General features: G+C 37.1%; 1 protein-coding gene across 4 annotated transcripts in view; it reads left to right on the top strand.

Moving 5' to 3' along the window:
• The window catches only part of LOC125662114 (multiple epidermal growth factor-like domains protein 11), a 41,749-nt gene extending 32,833 nt beyond the window's left edge, over positions 1-8,916 (top strand). For 2 of the 4 annotated variants that reach the window (XM_048894293.2, XM_048894294.2), the window contains 4 exons: positions 656-859; positions 1,205-1,507; positions 4,685-4,810; positions 6,163-8,916. In XM_048894293.2, coding sequence (XP_048750250.2) covers positions 656-859; positions 1,205-1,507; positions 4,685-4,810; positions 6,163-6,482 — 953 coding nt within the window. In that variant the 3' untranslated portion in view covers positions 6,483-8,916. Of the gene's footprint in view, positions 1-655; positions 860-1,204; positions 1,508-4,684; positions 4,811-5,057; positions 5,137-6,162 lie in introns of all 4 variants that reach the window. The other 2 variants (XM_048894295.2, XM_056147379.1) reach the window with 2 other exon arrangements.
• The last annotated feature ends 8,763 nt before the right edge of the window (positions 8,917-17,679 follow it).

Genomic DNA, 17,679 nt, shown 5'->3' with positions numbered 1-17,679 from the left:
ACATTATAATAGTCCATGACTGTAACAGTAAACATTGTAACACACTCCATGACTGTAACAGTAAACATTATAATAGTCCATGACTGTAACAGTAAACATTGTAACCCGTCCATGACTATAACAGTATACATTGTAACCCTGCCCATGGCTATGCTAGTAAGCATTGCACATGTAATCCCGTCCATGACCAAGTTAGAATTTATTGAAGTCCTGTTACTGGCTGTAAATGGTAAGTAAGGTAAATCTCTCATGACCTTTACAGAATGCATTGTAACCTTTGTCAAGTCGCATATCTGTATTAATAAACTCTCCGAATCCTCTAGCAACTGGAGGTGAGTTTACTCCTTCAGTTGTACCAGTAAGTAGTTTAACACCTTCCATAAAAATTTAGGAAATATTGTCATTTCCACTGGCAGCTGTACCTACGTGTAGAAGCAATTTAGCCTGTATACCAGTAATATATTTCAAAAACCAATGTCTAAAATAATGAATCAGTTTGAATATTTTCGTAGACTTGAGTTCATGCTGAAAAATAAAATTTGACAAATTTTTGAAGAGACTCTCTTTAGTGGGGTTAGGGACACTTTCAGCAAGTACATTTCACGTGAAATTTGCACAACTAAGCACAAAGCTAAGTCAGTTTACTTTTTATTAGGTCAACCCGGCGTAGCAAAGGTCACAGACGCCACGGACAACGCCCCCGCTAGCAGTTTGATTGCCGGAATCACAATAGCAGTTTTGGTTTTGACACTTATTATCGTTATCATGTTTATTTACTACAAGAGACGAATGGGCCGCCTTAAGTCAGAAAATAGAGCCGTCATGCAGTACATCCAGTCCACAGAAGGGGCAGACTCAGGTGAGGGGCAGTATAACAGTCCATCAGCCTACAGAACACATGATACTGTAAGCCAACTTTGGTATACTGGTTTGCGGCAAGTAATTTTTGCGATCCAACCTTTTTCATTAACGCTGAAAGCCATTTAAGGGCTTGTTCGCGACGATGAAGTTCTTGCTAATGTCGCGAATAAAAGTTGGTTTACAGTATCAGATCGATTCAATGCAGTCTTTACTGATATTTTACAGGAAATAATTACTACATTTTAACCCACTCTCCCTACATCATAAAATGTAACTTTATTTAATTGTATATATTCTGGGGAAATAAAAGTTGGATTTAAGATTGTGATACTTATTTTCTCAGAAGGCAATCTGCCTGTGGCGGGGATAAACAACCCAATGTACGTGTCGGACAACCAAAATGTCACTAATATAGAACGGGAGATACAGCGCCAACAACGAGATAGCAAACACCAACGTCCAACTTCCTGTAGTCAAAATGAGGCTCCCTGTGATTTAACCAATGATTTAACAGTAGCAAAAAATGTAGGGTGTTCTACATTTGGCGCATGCGCCTCTGATAATCAGTATGACGATGAAAATGACGTGGATCGATACACAACATTAAAGGACTTTCAGGCGAAGTTAGAGGATATAAATAGAACTGGTGAGTATTCCAGAAATCCTCTCAATCTATAAATACACTTTGACTTCCCTCCTTCCATATTAAGGTATTACTAAAAACACCTGTAAAATCAATTTTCACTACTATCTTCTTTTATCACAAGTTAACTTCTTTATCCAGTGGATATCACCAATTACATAAATTTTAATTATTACACTACGTTTTTCTACGCTGTTGATGACGTCAATATTATGTAGTTTGTTTACGAAATGTAAGGAAGCAAATATCCCAACAATACAGTGACATCAATGACCCCCCCCCCCCCCCCCCCCGGAGGGGGGTGGGTGTTAACATGTGATAAAAAGAATATCCCATGGTTTGTTGTTTGATTTATATTCAACTGGTTGTGTGTTTTCTATCCCAAGGCCCGGGGATAGAAAACGCAAATCGTTGAATATAAATTGTATCAAACCATAGACCATTGGGAAACCTATATATATATATATATATATATTCATTAATTCAGTATATGAAATCTCTATAATACTTTCACTCATTGAAGTTCTATTATAATGATGACATGGTTTGACATATTCTGAAAATTATGGGAGACCTCCAATATATTAGAGGTCCTGAATGCATTTATTTCATCTTTGTGAGATTTAACTTTTTATTATATAGTAACGCGTAACATTTGTTGTGTAGCTAGTGGATACGTCATGTTTGGTCAATTGTATAAGCAATCGTTTGTTTTAAGCATAATGAAGATCAGGGTTATATCGTAGGGTGAAAGGTCAACTATATTGACGTCATCTGTCGAATGTGTCAATTTTTCAAAATCATATTTTCTACAATCTAAGTCCGAAATATTCGAAATGGTAGGCTGAATTTCCTGTATCATTTTCTTCATAATGTCATTGTTTTCAAAATTTGAATTATATATTTCCTTTTGAGAGTTTTAATATATGTAATTGCATGTATATGCATATTTACGTTTTGAGGAAAATTTTACTTTTCTGTTTGGTACTACCTTAATTTTTCTCCCTTCCATCGTGGTTGTGCACTTTTAGCATTGTAACTAATATATGCAAAATATATTGATCAACCACAATATTGTAATTGTGAATCTGTTTCTTTCACATTAATGTTAACAAAATTGTGTTGGAGATCATTCCTGCTTTGAAGGTTAAATAAGTACTAGGTACATGAATATGGGGGGGGGGGGGGGGGGGGGGGGGGGGAGCATACGTCCGCCTTAATTGATGTTATCAATATCTTATTTCAAAGGTGCTAAACTTGCAACGCTGTTGCAAAGTATTTTGTTGATAGGAGGTATGGCTGCCCTCTGACGTCATCACTAATTGTGTATCTGCCGACACATTCAGTCAACAGTAAATTATAGTAACAACGAAGCATTGGACTACTATAACTCGACATTTAGATACAAAATACACCGCAGAGTCTTCCTCATCTATTCAATATTTGAATGTTTTACTGAACATAGATGTCAACGAGGGACAATAAACAACTCAACTTTATGACAAACATGATTACTTCATCTTCTCCATCGCTAGCTTCATATATTTTTATATATATAATATGTAATATTCTGTTATTGTCTGTCTGTAGTGTTTATATATGCTGACTGATTTGATACGCGAGTGCTTGTTCTGTGAAGGGCCAATTATTAAACCGAGAAGGGATGCTGGCAAACAAATTGATGCTAAAGGGGTTTCTTCAGTCTCGATCAAAGTCAGCATTTTGGAAATTGTATCGTCGTTATAATGATTTTCTTTACCAAAATACAGCCTGTCAGTAGGTTGAGTGCTGATAGATTTCATGCCAATTGTTAGGCCGTTCTTTACATATTGATTTTGACTATGGATTGCTCCCTTTACCTAATCAAGATAGGTATACAACCGAGTTTATGACGGGTCAACAGGGGGTGCTTATCCCTTCTGGGCATCTGATTCCATTTCTGCAATTTCTAGTCATCCGCGTTTGTTCTGTTTTTATTCTTTACGGAATTTATAAGACACATGTTTGTTAGTTATTTTCACCTTATTATGTACTGTTGCAGTGTAATGCATTATGCTGTTATAATGTAAAACATTAGACTGTATTGGGATAGAAAGTGGAATATTAGACTGTATTGGGATAGAAAATGGAATATTCCAGTGTGGAATATTAATCTGAAATGTGAAGATAACGAACAAGGATCAAGTTCATTAATCCTGTAAAGAATACAAAATTAAGAATAGGACAAACAAGGACTCCTTGACACACCAGAGGTAAGATAATGTGACTAGGAGGAGTAAGTGTCTCCTGTTGACCGGTCACACCCGCCGTTAGCCCTATATCTTGCTGTAGCAAACGGAGTAATCCGTAGTCAAAATCAGTATGTAAAGAACGGTCTAACCTAGACATGAAACAAGACAGACAGCACTTTGCCTCACAACATTTTGTATTTGCAAATACATGTATTAAATAACATCACTATAACTCTTGTATATTTTGCATAATGCTGACTTCCTACGAGATTATTAAAACTAATGTTAACTTATTTGTTAGTATCTTGCCTCGATTTAAATACTGGTCATACACAAAACAAACTCTCCCGTATCGAATCAATTGGTGGACATAATCACCATAGGCAGGTAACAATAGAATATTGTTACATAGATATGGAACGTTGACGGTGGAGAAACAAAGCCATCTCTTTTGTCATACAGTTGAGTTTTCAGTTTGTCGTTAACATCAATGTTTGATAAAATATCCAAATATGAAGCAAATTGGTGTATCTTATTTCGAGTTCACTGGGATATATTGAATCTATCTATGAATGAGAATGAACATTGTCAATAGGTAAAAACGTCATTGACATATAAACTAAATGTTGAATTATAAGCGACAGAAAAAAAACCCTTACTTCTCATGTAGAAGCTTAAGTCCTCGCATATCTAACTGAAAAATGTTTCTACCTGAAGGAAATGGGTTTTGTAAGCTACTCCGTTGTATGAAAGTGCAAGTACATCAATTTCGTGTATGGGATTTTGGTAACCGATTTTGGGTTTGATTTTAAGTACATTTTTTTCTGTTGACATTAAATGAATCATTTATATAAAGCAGGAATGATCACCTAAACACGATTCATGGATGTACATGTGTGTGTGCGCGCATTTCTTATCGAAAGGGCAAACGTAAATATTTCATTTGCAGAAAATGCAGCATGTGCCAAATTGGACGCCAAGCACGGAGACATGTATAACAATTTAAAGGTTAACCTTGACCATCTGGACACTGTCAAAAAACAAAACATACCAGACTACGATAACATCTCCATAGGTTTGTGTCGGGCTTTTCATTTCATATTTATCATTCAATATTGATATGGCACTGTCAACTCTTCATTTATATTGTGTTCCTCTGATTAGTGATTTTTTCCTTTTACCAATATAAGGTGTCGTGTACACTGTAATACCTGCTGATTAATTATAAAATCATGTCGACATATGACAAGAAAATCGGGGTTTTATGAAAGACTAATCAATACAAGACTATTCTGTGTAACTGATGCCAACACCTCTTTCAGACTCTACAAGTTCCACAGATTCTATACAATTTCAAAAAAGACAAAATAGAGATCTGTATCAGGACTGAACAGACACGAGGTAGATTTTTGTTAAGCATGAAGGAGCAGGTGAAAGCATGCTGGGCTTGGTTCTTATATACGTAACAGTAGAAAAGTCAAATGCGAAAATAGTATTGTGATTATTTGAGTAGCACTCAAAAATATTAAGTGGATGTCCATAGTACACCAGACAGGATTAGAAATATACATTTCAGTATACGTATATGTGTGTGTTTGTTATCCACTTTTTCGCATGCTAATTTTGCATGAATCAAGAACGAAAGATGGTCTGAGGAGAAATATCACCTTTTACATTGTTATTATGATACACCGTTTTCAGTATTTTATACAATAGAAAAGACATTAAGAATCTTAGCGCATGTTGATGTGACAAGGATAAAAATTACATCATTTTGATATTGATATTTCTCAATAACGATGGTCAAATATATGCATGTATATATAGACAAAACCCTCTGCAAGGGCACCATTTTTATAATGATTAATTTTCAATATGATCGGCTCTACATTTTTATACTGGTACATGTGTTACTAAGTCTTGAGGATAAATGATATGATAACGATGAAATAAGTAGACATTGATAGAGAATTCTGCTTCATGTGTTCAAAGTAGAATGCATGTTGATATGTTCAGAGTATGAAAACTATGATGCTTACTACATGTATATGTGTTGAAATTCATGGGGAAATCGGTACTGGAAGAATTCTTGTGAATTTGTTTTTATGTATACTCAAATTGATTTTGTTGGTCGATGCAAGGTGAAGATAACGATAACGATACATTTAAATGGTAGTCGTGTCATGATATTTTGATTTAATGATGAATACATAGTCTGATTATCTTGGTTGACAAGATATCGTTCCATCTGCTGAATTATTATTTTGTATAGATTTTTCGAACACCCCGATATGCCAACGTACCATAAAGACAACAAAGAGAATGGGTCTCTTACAATGTTCAGTATATTTACCATTCATTGAATGAAATGAAATCATACAATACAACGAGATTTAAAATCGGATTCTATAACTTATTCATTTTCAGAAACAGGTGTCATGGACAGTGATTCAGATGACGAAAGCAACGAGCACCAACCATCGACGAGCGGGTCAAACTATGATAACGTGACATCCCCTGTGTCTTGTGACGTCACAAATACAATTGTCGTTATATATGACACACCAAGAAACACCTCCTCATCTGGAGCGCTAAATACACCAGATGCAATTCAATCAGAACTGGATGATATCGCAGAATCTTATAATGACGTAGTTGATATTACGTCATTGTCACGTGGTACCGGTAATGATCTTTCTGATCGCGACATAAATGTTTTATTAGATGAAATAGCAAATTTGTCTTGAATATGATTACATCATATCTATATTTAGAATGTTGCCGACGCAATATCATTACTCTTTTAAAGTTTGATGTTTGAATACTTACATCGAGTTTTACCCACAATTATTTTTACATTATCGCAAATACCGTTACTGAAACATTGATGACTTGTCATGAATTTAACTTTATATTCATGCAGAGCTTCTGAAAGAGAACCATTGTTCATATGTGTATGTTTCCATTTGAAAATGAATGTATTAATTTTTTGCACCGTTTGTGTTTTATTCTATGTGATTGTTGTTGTTATTGTACAAGTGCTCATTCATACATATATCCATACATACATACATACATACATACATACATACATACATACATACACATATATATCTATACACACAGTTATTTGACTCAATGTAACATATTTCAGTCACATGTGTTTTGCGCCTTTATTTTAGCAATGGCAAAAGGCTGTTTGTTTTCTATAATGTGACATTTTTATGTATTTATCTTGATTGTTTTATTACACATTGATATTGTCTTCCTATATTACCTTGTGTGTCTCATCCACATCGGGTATATCAAACTTGGATTCCATTTTGTTTCATCGGTTTATCATGTTATCCGTTCAAATGCATGCGCATTCATTACATTCTACACAATGGTTACCTTTCCTTATATGACTTACACTCGTTATCGTGACGCAGCTCACGGAACCCATGGGGACATTATGTAACATGACTTCACTCAGTATCGTGACGCAGCTCACGGAACCCATGGGGACATTATTTAACATGACTTCACTCAGTATCGTGACGCAGCTCACGGAACCCATGGGGACATTATTTAACATGACTTCACTCAGTATCGTGACGCAGCTCACGGAACCCATGGGGACATTATTTAACATGACTTCACTCAGTATCGTGACGCAGCTCACGGAACCCATGGGGACATTATCTAGCATGACTTCACTCAGTATAGTGACGCAGCTCACGGAACCCATGGGGACACTATCTAGCATGACTTCACTCAGTATCGTGACGCAGCTCACGGAACCCATGGGGACATTATTTAACATGACTTCACTCAGTATCGTGACGCAGCTCACGGAACCCATGGGAACATTATTTAACATGACTTCACTCAGTATAGTGACGCAACTCACGGAACCCATGGGGACATTATCTAAGATGACTTCACTCAGTATCGTGACGCAGCTCACGGAACCCATGGGGACATTATTTAACATGACTTCACTCAGTATCGTGACGCAGCTCACGGAACCCATGGGGACATTATTTAACATGACTTCACTCAGTACCGTGACGAAGCTCACGGAACCCATGGGGACATTATCTAAGATGACTTCACTCGGATAATATTACCTCATATCATGAATTCTATTATTCTCTGATGTCATCAGTCAATTCACGATACTTGACGTCTGAGATAATGAGTAAACTCACAGAAGTTTTAGTGTTATTAACTGACATCATGACCATATACCTCTCAATGACATTGTCTGACATCATGACTCATACCATAGACCTCTAAGTGTTATTAACTGACATCATGACTCATACCATCTCAATGACATTGTCTGACATAATGACTCATACCATCTCAATGACATTGCCTGACATCATGACTTATATCATTGACCTCTCAATGACATTGCCTGACATCATGACTCATACCATTGACCTCTCAATGACATTGTCTGACATCATGACTCATACCATTGACCTCTCAATGACATTGCCTGACATCATGACTCATATCATCTCCATGACATTGCCTGACATCATGACTTATATCATAGACCTCTCAATGACATTGCCTGACATCATGACTCATACCATCTCAATGACATTGCCTGACATCATGACTCATACCATCTCAATGACATTGCCTGACATCATGACTTATATCATTGACCTCTCAATGACATTGCCTGACATCATGACTCATGCCATTGACCTCTCAATGACATTGTCTGACATCATGACTCATACCATTGACCTCTCAATGACATTGCCTGACATCATGACTTATATCATAGACCTCTCAATGACATTGCCTGACATCATGACTCATACCATCTCAATGACATTGCCTGACATCATGACTTATATCATAGACCTCTCAGTGACATTGTCTGACATCATGACTCATATCATAGACCTCTAAGTGACATTGTCTGACATCATGACTCATATCATTGACCTCTCAATGACATTGTCTGACATCATGACTCATATCATAGACCTCTCAATGACATTGTCTGACATCATGACTTATATCATAGACCTCTAAGTGACATTGTCTGACATCATGACCCAACTCATATAAGTTTACAGTGACATTATCTCATACTTGAATCAACTCACAGAAATTTACTTTCATCTTGTTATCACTTCTAATTTTCCAATAAAATAACATGCAATTATTTACTTTTGCTTGTATTTCTCATGACCGTCAAAGAAGAAGGGGTATTGTTTTGCACCTGTCGGCCAATCGGTATGTCGGCCATATGTTGTCCGCTCAATATCTTGAGAACCATTCACTTGATCGTGATGATATATCATATATTTCATAGGTTATGAGTAGCAGAGGATCACTATCGATTTGGAGATCAAATGGTCAAAGAGCAAGGGTCAATCCACTCTGGACAAAGGAAAATACTCTACGTTCAATACTTTGAGAACACTTTACTTGACAGACATCAAATTTAGTATACAGATTTAAGGATCATAGTGATATATTGTTTCAAATATGATTGGTTGGCAACAAACTTGGTACACTTGTACAACCCTAAAGAGTAGATGAACCCAATTGAATCTTAGTCACGTGGTCAAATGTCGCGGATTAATCTACTCTGGACATAGGAAGATAATTTCCGCTCAATGTAAAACTTATACGGTACCAATTTTGATGCACCAGATGCGCATTTCGACAAATAATGTCTCTTCAGTGATGCTCAACCGAAATGTTTGAAATCCGAAATAACAATGAAGTTTTAGAGCTAATATAGCCAAAAACAGCGTGCCAAAAAAAGTGGAGTCAAATTCGTCTAAGGATAAGAGCTATGCATGAGTGAGATAATCCTTAATTTGGAAATGAATTTCTAAATTTTATAACAATATCGTCAATTGTTTTGGCACTACTATGAATTAAATAATACGTGTGTATATCCCTTTTCAAGTTTGCACGGGGGGAGGGGGGGGGGCAGCCATGTTTTTGATTTTTTTTATTGCTTTTTGTGGCTAGTTTAGATGAACATAAAAAAGCCTAACAATCATTCCATCTGTTTCCTGAAATATTCCAAGTCTTTTGTTTATCTTATAGGTCACCTGAGTATCATGTAACAACCTTCCAATGTTTGAATTAGGTTTGTGTTTAAATATAAGAATTTTACTTTTGGATGGAAGAAATATTGAATAGCTATGTGGTCAGCCCCGCCTTTGCACCAGAACCCCTGACCCAGGGGCCATAAATTTCAGTTTTGAAAGAAGCATCCTTGATCATCATTATCATACTATTAGTTTGTCTACTTAATACCCAGCAGCAGAGGAGAAGATTTTCAAAGAAATAAAATGCATTTTCACTATATGATCAATAGGGCCCCATCCTAATACCAGAACCCCTGACCCAGGGGCCATGAATTTCACAATTTTGAAAGAGGCATCCTTGCTCATCATAACCATGCTATTGGTTTGTCTACTTAATACCCAAGGACAGAGAAGATTTTCAAAGAAATAATGCATTTTCACTATATGACTTATAGAGCCCCACCCTAGCACCAGAACCCCTGATCCAGGGGCCATGAATTTCACAATTTTTAACAAGAGGTACTGTGAACAATGCTCACTAAGAATACACCCCGCTTACCCCAATCTCCCAAAGGGTGTTGGTAATAGGTATAAACTACCTCTTCTCTGAGTGTTGCTACTTCGATGTCCAGTGCGCATGACCTTTGACCTTTTGACCCCAAAATCGATAGGGATCATCTTCATCCCATGGGTAGTCCATATATATGATCTGGTGACTGTAGGTGGAAAGGATAACGCTTTAGAGCCCGGAAACCATATTGCTACTTCAATGTGCAGTGCGCTTGACCTTTGACCTTTTGGCCCCAAAATCGATAGGGAACATCTCCATCCCATGGGTAGTCCATATGTTTGATATGGTGACTGTAGGTGGAAAGGATAACGCTTTAGAGCCCGGAAACCATATTGCTACTTCAATGTCCAGTGCACTTGACCTTTGATCTTTTGACCCCAAAATCGATAGGGAACATCCCATGGGTAGTCCATATGTATGATATGGTGACTGTAGGTGGAAAAAATAACACTTTAGAGCCCGGAAACCATATTGCTACTTCAATGTCCAGTGCACTTGACCTTTGATCTTTTGACCCCAAAATCGATAGGGAACATCCCATGGGTAGTCCATATGTATGATATGGTGACTGTAGGTGGAAAAAATAACACTTTAGAGCCCGGAAACCATATTGCTACTTTGATGTCCAGTGTGCTTGACCTTTGACCTTTTGACCCCAAAATCGATAGGGAACATCTTCATTCCATGGGTAGTCTATATATATGATATGGTGACGGTAGGTGGAAAGGATAATGCTTTAGAGCCCGGAAACCATTGCGTCTACAGACGGACGGACGGACGGACAGACGGACAACCCGATTCCAGTATACCCCCCACAACTTGTTGTGGGGGTATAAAGAGGCATCCTTGCTCATCATTACCATGCTATTAATTTGTCTACTTAATACCCAGAGACAGAGAAGAAGATTTTCAAAGAATTTCTACATTTTCACTATATGACCAATAGAGCCCCACCCTAACACAAGAACCCCTGCTCCAGGGGCCATGAATTTCACAATTTTGGTAGAGGGCTCAACGCTCATTATAATTATGCCCACAGTTTGGCTTCTTGATGTCCAGGAGTAAAGAAGAAGATTTTTTGAAATTACACTCATTTTGATGGTTTTTGCCCCACCCCTCAGGCCCCAGGGGGGCAGGGACCACGAATTTCACAATTTTTGTTCCCCTCCACCCACAGATGCTATATGCCAAAATTGGTTGAAATTGGTTCAGGGGTTTCAGAGAAGAAGCTGAAAATGTTCAAATGTTAACGCACGACGCACGACGACGGACAAAAACAGATAGCAATAGGTCACCTGAATGAATTCAGGTGACCTAAAAATCTTCTTCTCAAGAACCACTGGGCCAGAAGAGCTGAAATTCACCTGAAAGCTTCATGACATATTGTAGATTCAGGTTTGTTCAACTCATGGTCCCCGGGGTAGGATGGGGCCACAAGGGGGATCAAAGTTTTACATACAAATATATGGGGAATTTTTAAAAAAATCTTTTTTTCAAGAACCACTAAGCCGGAAAAGCTGAGATTTACATGAAAGCTTCCTGACAATGCAGATTCAAGTTTGGTCAAATCATGGGTCCCGGGGGTTGGATGGGGCCACAATAGGGGATCAAAGTTTTACATACAAATATATAGGAAAAATCTTCTTCTCAAGAACCACTGAGCCAGAAAAGCTGATTTTTACATGAAAACTTTCTGACATAGTTCAGATTCAAGTTTGTTCAAATAATGGCCCCCGGGGGTAGGATGGGAAAAGAAGGGGGGTCAAAGTTTTACATACAAAGATATAGTTAAAATCTTTTTAATAACCACTGAGTCAGAAAAGCTGATATTTACAAGAAAACTTTCTGACATTGTGCAGATTCAAGTTTGTTCAAATCATGGCCCCCGGGGGGTAGGATGGGGCCACAAGTGAGGGAGGGGGGTCAAAGTTTTATATACAAATATAGGGAAAATCTTAAAATCTTCTTCTCAAGAATCATTGGGCCAAAGAAGTTGACATTTACATGAAAGCTTTCTGACGTAGTGTAGATTCAAGTTTGCAAAAACTCGTGGCCTCCAGGGGTAATTGACGCCATAATAGACACTAAGGTTTTACATGCAAATATATATGGAAAGCCTTCAGATATGGGCCAAGGTGACTCAGGTGAGCGATATGGCCCATGGGCCTCTTGTTTTAAGAATTGGTGTTCTGTTTAGAAACATGTGTCAACCAAATTGATATAAAAATCACAACATTTGAAGTAGTTCCTTAATTTGAAGTCTTAATTACTTGTATCATAAATTATAAAACTGAATTACATGTATAGGGGATCAATGGGATCAATATTGAACCAGTAAATTCTTATCTATAGCATCCTGCGCAGTTGTGTTCAAAAGCTTTGGAGCTAACGCCCTTAAAACATTTTATTGATAAACTAAAAAGGATCGGAAAACAGAGATAGTCTATATAGGCCTCTTCCAAAATCAGATATTTAGTCGTAGAAAGTTATTATCTCACAAAATTCTAAAAATTTCTTATCATTAAAATTTGTAACATAATAATCATATACAAAAATTAATAAAAAAGTATGTAATAGTTCTAATTTATTGAATTATAAAATTATTCTAATATGTATTCAATTTACTTACAACGCTATATAATCATATCTCCATTTCACTGAATGGTGTTTTTCAATGTCTTACACTGAATTCTAAAAATAGCTAAAATCTATATTCCATTTAGTCACATGGTCAGTCAAGTTTAGATTTACATTACATTTACTCGCCAGGGTACCTGTAATCGGTTTTTTTTTTCCAGTTATTTAGTCAGAGGTTTTGTACCAGCTATAAATCTGAATTACATTTAATTTCGAAATACTAGTATATCAAAGCGGCACTAGAAATCATTAATTAAATGACAGTTACTTGGTCAGAACTTCAGTACCACCTATACATCTGCATCACATTTAATTTCAAATTAAGTCAAAGCTGCACTAGAAATTAATCACAAAGTTAGTCAAAGCTGTATGATTATGAACAGCTGGAAGATCAAGCTACCGATTGCGGTAGCTCAGTGGTAGGCCGTTTGCTTCGTAACCGGGATGTCATGAGTTCGAGTCCTCTTCGTGCCATTGCCGCGTCAAACCTAAGACGTTAAAATAAGTAGTGGTTGCCCCTTCGCCGAACGATCGGCATCTAGAAATGAGAATCACATGTCGTTCCGATATGACTTTAAAAACGGAGGCCCCGTGTCGCGGCAGGCGTTGACACATTTAAGATTCCTCATTTCTACGGCTCTGAGCTCTAAGCATAGGTCTGAAATTTGTAGTACATCTGAGTGAAAGATACAAACTAGTAGTTTTTGCTTGCATGAAAAACATGACGAAAACGAACAGTAATTAATCATTCTAATTAACCACTTATGTGTCACAGGGCCGATTTGCAAACTACGTTGAGTGCCATCGGGCCGATCTAGGCCATTTGAAGTACAAACTATTCAATAAACGTAAATTGGTTTATGCTTTATATATTCGAGTTTATGGCCAACATTTCTCAGTTTTGTTTTCGAAGTTGTAAATTTTAGTAAACATTCATTATTTGAAAAACGTCAGTTTATAACGTCATAATAATCACCTTGCATTAGGAGTTATTGTCATTATTCCAGTCCAAACTGTTTTTCTCTAAGTGACACGACTAAGTGATATCAATGTATAACTCGATCAGTTGGCTCTTAGCATTGTTTTCAAAGTGCAGTGGTGTATTGTATTTATAACCTCCATTTTTTCGCCACAAATTTACAAGGCATTACTGGCATAGGCCTACTTGTATAACGATGATAAAAGTGAAAACATTCAAGCCCTGCACAGAACATATTAAAAAAAATCATAGTTTTATGATTTTATATTCCGTCTGGTTTTCCAAAAGGGCTGAGTATTATGGACAATAATTCATTTTCATATGTGACCCCCTCTCCTCCATTTTCCGGAAAAGAAGGGGGGGGGGGGAGTCAAAGGAGAAGTCTAACACAATATAATGATCAAAGGGAAAAAAACTAATATACAATGTTTGTGTACAATCTTCAAAATTCTAATAAGAACAGGTGGCGGGGGACTAAACAATAATAAAAAAAATACTGGGAAAAACATTTCTTGACTCGAACTTACAAATTTTAATTCATGGGAGGGCGTCCTTCACGATTCATGAAATCACCAGTTCTAACATATCCTTACCACTTAATACTACATATACTATCTAAACTAAAAGTGGAGGGGGCAGTCACCCAATATATCTTACTGAACATGAACTTTGTATAGAAAAATATTGGATACTTCCGAAAGGGCGTGTCACACACAACACATGCAAATGAGGACAACGTGTTCTGTGGTGATGAAATGCAGATTTCTGATTCAGCACGATAAATTTCTTTGATGAATCACAGGAAACGGTAATATTGTCTGTAATAATAATAGTAGGGGTATTTACCATGCCACCCCTTAATAAAAACAGTAGGGGTGGTATGGTACATAGACATGTACTACTGTTATTACAGACAAAATTACCGGTTCCTGTGGATGAATTGTCTTTGTCAAATATGTTTATCACGTTTTGTTTTGATACGACAATGTCACATCATGTATTTAGTCGATTTCAAAATCACAAAAAGAACAAATGTCCAGTAAATCAATGTCTGGTCCCTATTCAAATAATCTGTGTACCCCTATTCAAACAATCTGTGTACCCCTGCTCTACAAGCTCGTTGCTGAACCACGTTCAACGCATAGGTGCTTGTGCGTGGAGAGCTGCCCATAGCCCCTTTGAATTCTTGAGTATTTAGGCGGGTAGCCAGAAAGGAAATTAAGTATTTTAAACAAAGTACGGCAAGGAGTCAGGGGGCTGCCTTGAGACAAAGCCCTGTCCCCCGGAAGCTTTTGAGTTTTCACTCATGAAGACGTCACCATTACCGGTGAAGGGCTGCAAAATTTAGGTCTATGCTCGGCGCTTACGGCCTTTGAGCAGTGAGGGATCTTTACCGTGCCACATCTGCTGTACATAATACAAAACCTCGATTTTTGCGGTCTCATCCGAAGGACCGCTCCATTTAGTCGCTTCTTACGACAAGCAAGCGGTACTGAGGACCTATTCTAACCTGAATCCTCACCGTCATGGGACAAACACAAATTCACAAAATTACTTTCTAAAGTGTTTTATAATGTCAACTCACTGTGTGTACTTGGACTGACTTTACATTTGTTTTACGAATTGTGTTGTTCACGTTTTTTGGTATTTTTGACAGGTATATGGTAAATGTTTAATACTAATAACAAAGATTATCCTAAATCCGGCTACTACATGTGTATATGATGTACATTTTAAAAAGTGATATTCGACACCATGTTGATGATTTGAAATATATTTTTGTGTTGATTAAATTGTAAATCAGAAGTTATATTTGAGGCACAGATACTTTAATGGCATCTCTCTCTCTCTTCTTGGGAGAAGGCAGGTACGCGCCGGTTGTTCAATGCGCATTGTGTCTATTGTGATCAGTGATAATATTTATAAAAACAGTAAATAGTATGAGTTGAAGATTTTCATAAAAATATATACGCTGAATACCTGAGGCATTGGACATTCAATAAATAAATAGATAAGGGATTACCAGAAATCCTGTACACAAGCAACCTGTAGTTTTCTTCATTTCCTGTCAACTTCCACAAAGTCCAAGTGACTGGGCAAGTTGATTGCGGAGTTCAATGAGGGACTATATAAAACACCGGGAAGGGGGGGGGGGTCACAAGTCATTTCTTATCAGAGATACAGAAGGGAACTCGTGCTATGAATATTACATGCTGTTATATACAAATAAAGAAATTAAACAACAATCAAATATTTATGCAAGGAGAATTCTTATACATATGTAAGAAATTTTCTATCACGTAAATCCCAGCTGGAAAAATGAAAGCCTGTAACCATAACATAGATGATGGGATTACTGCATGGTCAACTAACAAATAATATACCCCTTGATTTGGAAAGATGTTTTTCTGGAACAAAGTCCAGCTATAATTCTGAAGTTTTGTTTCATACAGTGGACAACAACAAAATCTCCAAGCGAGATATTCCACGATATAGGTGCAAATGTGCCACGTATTCCACGATATAGGTATAAATGTGCCACGTATTCCACGATATAGGTATAAATGTGCCACGTATTCCACGATATAGGTATAAATGTGCCACGTATTCCACGATATAGGTATAAATATGCCACGTATTCCGCGATAGGTTTTTTTTTTCGTCCATTGATCTTCCAGTGAATGTGTAACATGTAAGGGACACGTTTCATGGGAACCATTCAGTCCTGTCTTACACAGACCATCTAAAACGTCACGTACGGTGGATCCTGGAATGGCATCTTCTTTGTGGCAAAGAGAAGTACAGGGTATATAGCAGGTAGGTAAAATGAGGGAATGCCCCTCCCCCCTCCCCCGGTTTTTTTTGTTTTTTGAGAACGTATATTTTCCGTTATCTTCATAAGCAAATACAGATATATTGGAATATTGGATGACTGCCCCCCCCCCCCCTACCGCGCGCTAATTTGATGGTAGATACATGTAGTAGTGGCAAATGAGATGAATGCAAGTTCAAAAGTTAGGATCTGAACTCGTATGGAAAAGGATCATCCCTTCCCACACGATATAAGTAATCTACTTTGGGGTGATAATGTCTTATCTACCTAATTGAATAATTGTATTTTCTCTTATGTTCAGACGTATATATATTCATGAAACTAAACGATTTGGCTGTTGGTCATATCATATTCCATTGTTTATCTATAGAACACTTACCATTTATGCATTCTCTGTATATTATTTTTAATAACAATTGTGCGCTACATGTATTAGGTTATAAGGAGAAGAACTCGTAAGTTGTACGGACTTGCTTCTGATCCTTTTGTATATATTATATACAACAAAATACCTTCAAATAAAGTAATCGAAGCCTGGGGAAATAGTGACAAGTTTGTGGAGCCATCCCTTTTTTTTTTCTATTTTTGAATAGAACTTGTCAGCATTTTGCAAAAATAGAATGGTTTGCAAATACAAGTTATCACTGGGTCGAATACTGTCTGCCTTGTTTCATATCAATTGTTAGTCTGTTATTTACATACCGATTTTGACTATGGTTTACTCTGTTTACCTTATCAAGATATAGGGCTCATGGCGGGAGTGATCTCTGAACATGGGATGCTTACCTCAGCACCTGATCCTACCTCGTGTGTTTCTAAGGGTCCCTGTTTGTCCTTCTCTCTATTTTATATTCTTCAAAGGATT

The sequence above is a fragment of the Ostrea edulis genome, chromosome 8 (genome assembly GCF_947568905.1).
Source record: "Ostrea edulis chromosome 8, xbOstEdul1.1, whole genome shotgun sequence".
In the NCBI taxonomy this organism is placed as follows: Eukaryota; Metazoa; Mollusca; class Bivalvia; order Ostreida; family Ostreidae; genus Ostrea; species Ostrea edulis.
This window is presented reverse-complemented; position numbering and strand designations above follow the sequence as displayed.